The 11,946-nt window shown below is 42.9% G+C and overlaps 1 protein-coding gene across 5 annotated transcripts in view; it reads right to left on the bottom strand.

Annotated features, from left to right (window-relative positions):
• The window catches only part of ELMO1 (engulfment and cell motility 1), a 462,642-nt gene that overhangs the window by 24,746 nt on the left and 425,950 nt on the right, over positions 1–11,946 (bottom strand). For all 5 annotated transcript variants that reach the window (XM_007446111.1, XM_007446110.1, XM_007446113.1 and 2 more), the window contains 2 exons: positions 10,897–11,009; positions 1,179–1,286 (listed from right to left, as the gene is read on the bottom strand). In XM_007446111.1, the coding sequence (XP_007446173.1) occupies positions 1,179–1,286; positions 10,897–11,009 (221 nt within the window). The remainder of the gene's footprint in view (positions 1–1,178; positions 1,287–10,896; positions 11,010–11,946) is intronic.

The raw sequence follows: 11,946 nt of genomic DNA, 5'->3' as shown, positions 1-11,946 counted from the left end.
GGAATGCATAGACACTGCCCCAGACTCTGCGGTACTGGGTTTCAAATAATGTGGGCTGAAGAGGCAGTGCTCCCATGAAAAGAAATAAGATTGCCTTCTGAGCTAAATGACACTATGAAGACCAGACTGTCCCATTTTTAAGCTGGAGGAAGCGAGACTGTTCCAGGCTGTCTGTCTGATATGTCAGCCCAGAGTCTGAGTGTGTCAGGAATTTGCCACTTGTGGTTTATTTTCCCATGATGGCCATGAGCTGCAAGGAAGACAGTACAGATTTGACTTCCATAGGCCCTGGGGTGACAAGGGGGAAGGTGCTAGGACCTGGAGGTAAGGATTCTGTTTGCGACTTGTTTATATGACTCATGGCAGGGTCAAGGTGACTTTTAAAAGTTATTTTAAAGTGTCTTTACTTTTTTCTCACTCTTTGATTTCTCTACCTGAGATATCCTCTGAGGCTACGTCTAACTTTATCTCATTTCTCTTCCAAATTAATCCATTACCTTTGTGTATTTTAATATTTCTGTAGTACTTTGTTTAATTAGTACACTTACTGCTGTCTAAAAAAACCTGGAACCTGCTTTGGTGTTGGGCTAAAATAATCTAGCGTATGACTGGCTCTTTAAAAGACATGGTACAGAAATAGCAAATCGGTATAAATAATATGTATTTTGGGGAATAGTTAGGAAACAATAGAATGTTATTGAGTGTCTGAGTTACTTCTTTGAAGTAAACTAGCCATATGTGGATGTGGCATTAGCTCTGCATTATAAGTGTGGGATATAGTAAACTATAATGCATAAACGTGGTGGGATCAAGCACATGATTCATGTGAAATTATTTTGGGTCATCAGAAAAAGACAACTGACTATCAGGTTTATATTGTTTTTGCTCCTTAGAATGACACCTGGACAAGTAACGTAAAAGTGGGTGTTTGAACCCCAGGTTTACGTCTTTCAGAAAAGATAGGTGAGCATTCCTTTTACACCCTCCCCTCTTCAGTCCCAAACCACAAATCCATCAAGGTCTTATGCTTGATGAGACGGCTCAGGCCAGGACTCACAGCTAGATGAGACATGCCTAACGGGTTTACTTAGGTTGATAATCATTCTGCATGATATTCTGTGACCAGGAAATGAACAAGCAACCAAAACTCAGGCCTCCAATACAGGAGAGGCACTTACGTTTGTCCTGCAAGGAATCGTGGGGCACTTCTCCCTGAGGACTTTCTTCCAAGTCTCCATAATGCAGGACCTTGTGGTTTGGTGAAAGCCGACAATACCAAAACTTGTCTGGGGGAAAAAAAACACAAATTTACCAGGTAAGCGATTCTGGTTTCCAAAAAATGTTGACATCCTTATTTCGTCAGTCTTGCCTGGGAGAACACGCAGTTCCTTCGATTTTAAGTCTTCAAGAAGGAATGACTTCTAGAGCCCTGGCAGTTAGTCCCTTCTCGATTTTGATATTTAGTTAGCTCCTGTCCTTCTTGGTAGACATTTGGTACCACTGGGAAAGTTATCAAATCCTTTGAGGACAATGGCAACAGAGTTTCTGAGGTGGTGGCTTCCAGAGGGTTATTTCATCAGTATCTATAATGACTAGGGGATTATTCCTTATTCAGTTGGGCCTGACAAAAGTGGGGAGGGAGATGAAGAAAAAACAGCTTTCTCAGAATTTTTCTGCTTCCACTTTCCTCTGTGAGATTGTAAGACTGATGAGATGGTTGTGCCATATCTCAGTTGGCATATCAAACCCCTCACACCTGAGGCCTATGCACACAAACTAATCAATGAATAAATTGTTAGGAAGCTAGTGATACACACAAGGGATGGAATTCATGAGGAAATACACTAATAATTCAGAAATTTATCCAAGAATGAGGATATTGCAATCATCTCCTCTCTCATTCCTAGAGTTTAGTTCTCTTAAATAAGTGTGACCAGTACCTTAGGATCATTCTCATAAATAACTCCTTTAAGTTGACTTCCCCAAATGTAAAAAAAAATTTTGAATAAGCTGGTGAGGCAGCAAGAGGGAGGCAGAGAGTGCTTTATCTAGATAAGAAACTTAGATTGTGACAGCAATCTTTGTGCAGGCTGTGCTAGATGCTGCCTCCTCCAGGAAGCCCTCTCTGATTACTGCAGCCAAAGGGACCCTCCCCATCCTCTTAGCTGCTCCAGCATCCCCTTGGATCCTTGGTGCTCCCATGTTAAGCCCCTTAGTATTCCCCATCTATGGCAATAGACCCTAGGTAAGCAAATTGCCCCCGTGGGTGCAGTGTGAAAGGTTACTGACAGAAGAGGACTCCAGGACACACATCAGCCCTGACAGTGTGGAGAAGCCAGGGCGCTCTGATGACAACCACTGTCTTCACAACTGCACTGCACTGGTCCCTTGGCACAGTGCCTGGCACGTGGAAGTTACACAGTTGCTGTTGGCTAAATTGATAAATGCAGACCCGAGGGGACCCGGTCAAGATGCTTAAGGCACAGAGCATCCATGACCTGTAAACCCCTTTGTGACATTATGCAATTGGCAAACACAGCGGCCTTGGTCAAGTTACCCCATTACTGTGTCTACAAACACAAATTATTTTGAAGCCACTCTGACCAAAAAGGTCTCTATAATGTTTAAGAAAAATGTTCTTCTACCTAAAATTGCTTTCACTGCAAAACCACATTTTAACTACAATTCTTTTTGTAGAAAAGAAAGTTTTAAAACTGGAAGTAAAAGCCACACAATGAACAAAGAAAACACCCAAACCGGATCCACAAAAGCAAAATGCCTCTGTGATTCTTTTCTCATCTATAAACAGGGTTTGAGAATTCCTGAACGTAGCCAGAATATAGCAATCCGTATATTAAAAAAAAATCTAAACGCTGGTGGGAAAATTTGAGAGGAAAGAAACAGTGATTTGAGCGCTAGGAAAACATCTGGAACTGCTACATTTTCAAAATCCTGTTATATATATATACCTATACACACACACACATTCAACAGCACAGGTCATTCTTCTGGGAGAGCATTTCAAAGGGAGAAAATAAAGTTATTCCCTGAATAATTCATAACCATTTCATTAGGCAGTTTTCCATGAGGAGAACACATTTGGGAATTTGACCTGTAATTCACAATAGGAATTGCAATTCCAAAGGAGAGGGCCAAGTTTTGGCCACGAGCACCAACAGTGCTCTTGGGAACCTGGCATGAGTAATTGTAGAGATTTCTATCCCCCAAAGGACCTTTCACCTTGTCTAAATGAACTGTGATGGCCACAAATCTAGCTGGAAAAATTTCCTAGAGAGCTCTCCTTCCCCTGCTACCTCTGAGATGGGACTTTGGCTAAGTGAGCAACTGAAAAAGGGTGACAGAAAGCTGGGAAGGAAGTTGGTGAGCTGTAGTGCTTGGACACGCTGGTCTTATTTTGAGAGAGGTCTTAGCCTGTTCTTCCTAGAAATCCCTCACTTTTCAAACTGGGGTAAACTCTAGGGATTGGCAGTGGTAACCTGAAGCCGAAGGGTCAATGTGGCACAAGTGGATCAATCCTCCTCAATATAATTGGGGGAGCATTGAGAAATTTAAGTGGTACAAACATATACTGTGGAGTAAAATGCACAACTTACATTCATTTGCAACACTTCAAAAATTTGCTGCACATACTTCCATAAGTTGTCTATTTAATATGTTATACCTATTTCTCCAGTGAATATTTGCAGAGTGCCTACAGTAGTCTACTGGGTGTAGCAGAAATTACTAAGATGAAAGGCAGACATGAGCGACAAAGCCAAGCAGCTCAAGGGCAAGGAGCTCTCTAGCTCTTAGTGGCAACTTAAAGAAATATGGTGGAAACACTTGTTTCCCAGGTCTGGGAAGTAGGGACTGTGACTCAGCAACTCTGCCTGTACTACAGGGAAAAACAGGAATAGGGAAAATCTCTTGTGCAACACACTCCTACATTCAGAAACTACTGAAAACAGTGGCTATTTATCAGGGTTCCGGGAGGTAAAACAACTGTCTTCCTTGAAAAGCTGTAGTCACTGTTTGTTTAAAGAAACACAAAAGGCTACTTGGAACCTTGCCATAACAATACAGGGTATAGCTGACAGATTTTCCTCCTTCCAGAGGCTTAAATTCTCTTGACTTTTATGACACCACCAGCTTCTGGTTTTCCTCCTACCTCTGGCTACCTCTTCTCGTATCCTATAGAAGTTCCTCTTTCTCTGTCTACTACGAAGACGGTGGAGAGCAAAAGATCTGTGCATCATTGATGTGAGTGATGTGTTCTGCTCCTCCCATCAAACAGGAAGTCTTGGATGGATGACAAAATATTGGAAAAGGGGCTGAACGGCTTGGGAAGGTTGTTTTGACTCTTAAACAAATGGGTGGATACTCAGCCAGTATCTCTCTCAGGATAAAGGCTGGAGTCGTTAGCTCTGGGAAGGTTTAGAGGCATCATAACTTGTGTGTGGCTGTCTTGAAGGCAGAGCCGCTATAAAGGAGAGCAGAGATGCCACCTCCAACCAGCAGAGTGCACCGACTTGTTGGGTGAGACAGTTTCAGTGTCAGCCACCAGTGGCAGCTTGATTTGCAGTTTCTTTTATGGTAAGAAAAATGTGTATTTTCTATTCAAAACCCAGCATGATGTTACTAGGTCCCCAATCCCTCTGGGCAATGAATGAGTGGATTGCGTCACTAAAAGCAATTAGCAGGAAGCAGTGAGAACATTAGCAAAGATTGTCTAATAGCATTTAAAGAGAAAACAGGAGTTAGTATAGAGGTCTTTCAGTCAATTAGAAATGTTAGTACGTTAATAGCCATCTTTTCATTCCCGCAACTCAAAAACTGAAAATATGGAGATAATTTTGTGCTTCACTCTTTTTTCTCTGTGTGTGTGTGTGTGTGTGTGTGTGTGTGTGTGTGTGCGCGCGTGTGAAGGTTCAGAGGGAAAAGCTGGTTTCAAAGCTCACAGCCTGGTAAGAAGGTCTCCAGGGCTGATTAAAGTTATTTGTCACATAGATCATTATGCAGCTAATCACCCTTGACAACTGTAATTCTTGCAGCAATGTTCGACAGAACTTTCTGCAACGATGCAAATACTCTGTACCTGCTTATTCAATAGTAATAGAAGAAATTTTGAATTTTATTTAATTTTAATTAACTTAAATAGCCATAGGTAGCTATATGGAACAGTGCAGCTCATTGTCTCTCTTCATACCCAGGCTGGAGACAAGTGTTGGGTCGGCCAGCAGTTGTTTATGGGAGATGCGCAAGCTGAATAATAGCTACCATTGTTGAGTGTGAAATGTGGACTGTAAAGGGAGGCACAGGGCACAGCAAGAACCGAGTCCTGATCGACTCTGCCATGGACTCAGGGGGACATCTTTGTCTCGTGCGCAAAGCCCACAGTTGGCAGCTGGCTGCTGGCCCAGGGGGCCCTGAAAGTCCTGTGTTTGGGAGACAGGTGGCCTTTACTAAAGTGAAATCTTATGGCACTTCCACTAGGACTTTGGGTCTTTCTTAGGTTAACCTAAAATGTGCAAAATCTTCAGTGTGCTCAGGGGAAGGTCTGCTTCCTGCCTAGGGTCAAACGTTTCCAAGTCACAAAACATGAGGAACCCCAGCAATGCTTTAAAAGGGAAATGTCATCTTCCAGGTGATGAGATATAAGATCTCTCTGTTGGTCCAGTAAAGGAAGACAACTACGGATACAGAATGAAGGTCATTCCGCCTTTCAAATCTTCCTCACTTCACTGAACATTCTTCAGAACGAGATACTCTTGTTTTGATTCAGAATTCTGTCTCCCTGGAGACTCTCTTTTCATAGCAAAAGATTAACTCCAGAGCCCCTGAGTCATTTTAAAGATGGTTTGGCCTAACTGATACTTTGGAGTCACACAGACCTGAGTTACACACCTGGTCTTGACACATCAGCTATGGAGTCTTGGCCAAATTATAAAAACCTTAGGGACCCCTATGGTTCCTTTGTTAAGTAACACTAATAATTATATGAGTAAAACATATATAGAGTATCCATCATGCACCTTCCACAGAGCTGGCTCTCAAATATTAGTGCCTTCCTAATCTTCTAGTCAATGGTAACCCCTCTCATTCACATTACTGGTCCCTCCACCTTTATTTTTTATGTTTTTTTTTTTTTTTTGCGGTATGCGGGCCTCTCACTGTTGTGGCCTCTCCCGTTGCGGAGCACAGGCTCCGGACGCGCAGGCTCAGCGGCCATGGCTCACGGGCCCAGCCGCTCCGCAGCATGTGGGATCTTCCCGGACCGGGGCACGAACCCGTGTCCCCTGCATCGGCAGGCGGACTCTCAACCACTGCGCCACCAGGGAAGCCCTGGTCCCTCCACCTTTTGAGAACAATGATTATCTGTTATTTTGAGCTATTGCAAAGTGATTTTTTTCTGAAAATAATCTGGCTTCTCTTCTTTTGAAAAACGCATTTATTTATACCTGCCTTTTTGTAAAAATGAGTCATGATAAGGTTTAATTAAATATTAAAAGAAAATTTCAATCAAAGAGGAAGAAACAACCTGCTCCCCAAAAGGGTTCACATGGTTACTGAAATGGCCTGACCGCACCATTCGGCTCTAGGTCTTCGGAGCGAGCTGAAAGAACAAGGCAGGTACACCACCCTTGGCCTCAGCGCAGGAACATGCCAACCCCTCTGGGTACACGTTTCACTGGTCAACAAAATGGACACTGTCTTCAACAAGAAGCAAAAGTTTCAAACTATCGTCTCTTGAGAATGATACTCCAATGTGTAGCCCTGGGCTCTTATCAAGACTGTTCAATGCAAGTGATTCTGAAAGAGCCTAATCTCTGAAAAGAAAGGAAAACAGGAGGCAGTTCCTGAGCCTGTAGATTCTCATGAAGCATATAACGGCTCGAACGTAGACAACTTCTGGGATTTCATCTTAACTCTCTTGAGAAGTTCAGGAAACACGGAAGCAAGGCAATCTCATTATGAAGGATTGTGAACACGAGCCTTTCACATCCCACAGAGAATGCGGGACAGAGTGAAGCAAGTATGTGACAGCCATTGCCACTCTATGGCCTGTGTTTAAAAACCTATATTCTATGTAACTGTAAGCTAAACTTAATACTAAATACCATTAATCAATGTTTGACCATGTGCTGAGCACCAATTGCTATAGATGCATGATTTTATTTAAACCTTGCAATGATTCGATGTAGGAAATGACATCATCCCCACTTGACAGATCAGGAAACAGAAGCACAGAGAGATTTATTAGGTTGTCCAAGGCTACTCAGCTAGGGGGTGGGGAGGCAGGGACTTGAATGAAGCTTGGTGTGTCTCCCATGATTTACTGCCTCTCAGTTCTACTGTGGTCAGAATTCCCAGAAATCCAGATTTGTATATATCTATATTGGACTAACCAAGTAGCAGAGTTGCAAATGAGGCAGGTAGAATGATGGGCAAGTAGCAACTCAGGGGCCTTCTAGCCAAACATGGCACACTAAAGGGCTCTACATCTGCTCCTCTCCTTTCCAGTTCTGTGAGACAGGAAGCCCTTTCCTATTCTCCCCTGTAAAGTTAATACTTAAATCCACTCATCTGTGTTTGACTCACTGTTGGACAAGTTTAGAGGGAGTGTGGTCACGCGCGGGCCCTTTGCGCATGTGCTTGCTCTTTAACCTGGGATGGCTCGTGGCTGTTCCTGTCTGGGATCTCACCTTTCTCCAAGGGATTAAAATGATTTTACACCATGTCCTCATTAATGTGGGTAAATCTAAATGGAATGTTTTGATGGGGTGATAGGAAACCAATTTCAGCACAGTCTGCTTTGAATCCCTATTTTTAAGCACACAGAGCTAGTCACCAGATTTTAGATCAATTTACCAAACACCAAAAAGCCTTCCTTCACTTGGAAGGATGATTTTATACTAAACACAGATGGTCATGCTCCCTAGGGAGTTTAACTAATAAATTTATAATCTAGATGCTAATATTTTTTGTTCAGTAGGTAATTCATTTTTAGAAAACTGGAAGAAGTGGCATATTTGGGACTAACACTTCTTTAGCCAAAAAACTGTAATTATGACATCTAGGAATCAGGATTATTCAAGTAGAACCTACCCATTTCAGCCTAGAAAGGGAAGTCTCGTGGTGGAGTACACGGGAAGGTCAAATTGGGTTCTCTGAATTAGGTTCTGAAGGATTCTAGCTAGGCATGAGCAGAGGCATTTGGTGGCATGTGTCTATTTGCCACCTCTCTCCTCCCCCCACTTCTGTGCCTTCTGCCCAATGTCAGGTAAATAAAAACTTTATAAATCACCTTACGTGGGCAATATACCCTGAATATTGATTTTGCCAAAGGCAATGAAGAGATCAGAGCATACAGTAGGCAATCTGGCTAACTGGACTAACAGATCATCTAGTCCTATTCTCCCACTTAACAGATGAGAAACTGTGGCCCTGAGAGGTCACGTGCTCTGCATAAAAACACCCAGGTGGTTAACTCTGTAAGTACAGAGTTGAGAAGCTAAGAACCAAGTCTACTCACCCCCCAGCTCATTGTTCTTTTCTACAGGATCGTCCAGAATAAAACAGTAGCTACCACCCCCTTTGCTTAAAGCTGCTTCCTAAGAGCTGCATTCATGACCACTTTTCTTCCTCACAATAACTTTAGGAGACAGGCATTGTTAGCCCCATTTCAGATGGGGAAACTGCTCAAGGTCACAGAGCTGGACAGGGACAGAGGTAGGAAGGTACCCACTTCATCTGGCTCCAGGGCTCTTGTCTTCCTCACTGTGCCACACTGTCTTCTTAGAACAGCATTCACTCTGATGAAGGTGCCCAAATGCAAGGAATGCAGTGAGGAAAGAGGGGGTGAACCAGTCCTCCAACGGCTGAAGGGGAGAGATGAGTCCCTTCTTCCTAATGTGAGCCTTTGTCAGTCCCAGCTGTAACTCAGCCCTTTCTTACTCCGCCCATTTGTCCTCCCCTGAGGCCCAGCCTGAAGCTCATTGTCATGGTTTCTTTTTTTTTAAACATCTTTACTGGGGTATAATTGCTTTACAATGGTGTGTTAGTTTCTGCTTTATAACAAAGTGAATCAGTTATACATATACATATGTTCCCATATCTCTTCCCTCTTGCGTCTCCCTCTCTCCCACCCTCCCAATCCCACCCCTCTAGGTGGTCACAAAGCACCGAGCTGATCTCTAGTAGGTCTGTGTCTTTATTCCTATCTTACCCCTAGGTTTTTCATGACATTTTTTTCGCTTAAATTCCATATATATGTATTAGCATATGGTATTTGTCTTTCTCTTTCTGACTTACTTCACTCTGTATGACAGACACTAGGTCCATCCACCTCACTACAAATAACTCAATTTCGTGTCTTTTTATGGCTGAGTAATATTCCGTTGTATATATGTGCCACATCCATTGTATATATGTGCCACATCCATTCATCCAATGATGGGCACTTAGGTTGTTTCCATCTCCGGGCTATTGTAAATAGAGCTGCAATGAACATTTTGGTACATGACTCTTTTTGAATTATGGTTTTCTTGTACTGCTGGTGGGAATGTGAATTGGTACAGCCACTATGGAGAACAATATGGAGGTTCCTTAAAAAACTACAAATAGAACTACCATATGACCCAGCAGTCCCACTACTGAGCATATACCCATTGTCATGGTTTCTTATCCTCTGGGAATAACCTGCATTTTCATTCGTCAAGGAAGTTCTGCCTTTGGACATTCCTTAATAAGACTTTTAATGCTTACATTCGAAATACATTGAATTTACTCAATATTCAGCACAAAGCCATTAAAAGTAAATGGCCGGGAGGATGGGCTCAGCATAAACATGACGTGATGTTTGTCATTAGTGGGCGAGGTCTGTGTCTGAGCAGGGCGTCCATCGGGTTTCAAAAATATCTGCCAGGGCTGCTCTGGGGCCACAACTGATGTTTGTTCTTGGTACAGTTGCTAATGCTTATGCTTGTTCCTGACTGTTCCCCAATCTCGTCACCTCTCCCCAAATCTTATCTTTCAATTTTATTTTCTGACTATTTGTTTCCAGGGCAGTATGATATGAGTACTTTGCAATGAGCAGTATGTCAAGAAAGCAATCAAGGGACTTTACTTCCCCGGCTAAGAAACAGCTGGAAATTCTTTCCACCTATTGGAGCTAGTCTAATGGCATCCATTTTAACTTGATATTTTGGGATTAAAGTTTATAGAGACAGTTCAGAAATTTGTCTTACAAGATTATGAAAATTGATTCTATCCCACCTTGGTTCACTGTTACTTATATCTGCAAATAAAATAATTCTGACTTGGAAGAGAATCAGTATGGGAATTTGAAAATAAGGGCCATCCATGCTGAAAATTTCAAGATCAAATCCAACAGTGGGTGCCAGCTCTCCTGATAGCATAGTGAGTCATTAAAAGTTAGAGCCATAGAGCTGCTGGGGTATAAATCCCTGCTCTTCTGTGACTTTGAGCAAGTTACTTCACACCTCAGTGCCTCAGTTTCCCTATCTGTAAACTGGGCGTAATCACAGTAGCTACTTCATAGGGTTACTGGGAAGATGAAATTCATTAACATAGGTAAACTGAGAGCCTGGCAAATGGTAAGCTCTCAATAACGTTAGCTGTTGTTGAACCACTACTGGCAGACTTGAGGCACGAAATGGCCCAGGTGGCTCTTCAGTTCCACGGGTCTCCTGGTGATTCTAGATTTTGATTCTCCCTGGGTATACATGGGAAATCAGAACTTACCTGGACTGCTAGTCCTGTCCTGAGTACAATGCTGCATAGCCTACCCTTAAACCAACACCCGTGCCCATGTGATTCCGCAGGGGGCAGGCCACTGTTCTTCCTTGCTGGGTCTGGAGTGGCCCCAGACAATACCTTGCCTCCGCCGGCAGTTGAGTTTCCTAAAGCAGGTCCCTTCCACGAGGCGGTTCAGGCGTTGTTGTTTGATCAACTCCAAGATTTCTGGCTGAATCTTCTCCTTTAGTTCCCTGTGAAAGGATAAACATATATTCCACAGCGGGCCTTGAGAACAGCACTTGGCTGAAGGGGCACCATGGGCAGATGGGGCAGGCGAGTGCAAGCTGCAACTTTTCATGAGCAACCTGATACTCCCAAGTGGGTGCTTTAGAGAATCATTTATTAAGCATCAGTGGAAAGAGGTTCTCTGACATTTACAGATACCCACAAGAGCACCAATCACTTCAGTGACGTTTTTCTAGACCAAGGTCTCCCGAGAAATTTCTTCTCTTGTTTTACAAAGCCACAGATATAAATTTATGAAAAAATTCACTCAGCTCTGCTGAGACAATGAATCTCTGGTCATGTTCTCCGCCCCCTACAGCAGATAAACTCCTAGACTGCATTTGTGATCTGCCACCACACGATGACTATTCCATAGCAAACACAGTATCGGGCAAAGTACAGGACCACATTTTGCTTTGGATTCTGTCACTTACAACTGGGAACAACACATTGACCCAGATTGTAGCCCACAGAGATTGGGATAATGAGAGGATAAATTAAGGCTTATTTGCATCTTGTCTCAGGGTAATACAATGTAATTTAGGCTTAGATGCATTATGCTGTAAAGATATGATAACAGAGTGCAATGGGTTTTAAATCTTTTATTTCAAGAGCAGAGATTTTTTATCATGTGAAATTTTATGTAGTGCCCTAGCATTAGAGTCTAGTAAAACTGGAGCTGTTCTACTTGAGGATGTATAGAGAGACCCAGAGTCCAGCCCTCAGAGCAGTGTTGAAAGCACTGACCCAAACTCAGAAGGATAGGACTTCAGTCTAGGCTCTGCCCATGATTGGCATTTCAGGTAGCTCCTGCAAGTCTCAGTTTCCTCATCTGTAAAATGGGAATAAGAATCTTTCCTGTCCCAAAGGAGACAGTGTGAGTGTAAGTTAGCTGTAAGCATT

Source organism: Lipotes vexillifer, unplaced genomic scaffold, assembly GCF_000442215.2.
Source record: "Lipotes vexillifer unplaced genomic scaffold, Lipotes_vexillifer_v1.1 scaffold822, whole genome shotgun sequence".
NCBI classification, from domain to species: Eukaryota; Metazoa; Chordata; class Mammalia; order Artiodactyla; family Lipotidae; genus Lipotes; species Lipotes vexillifer.
The sequence above is the reverse complement of the archived record's forward strand: the minus strand, read 5'-3'. Positions and strand labels throughout refer to the sequence as shown.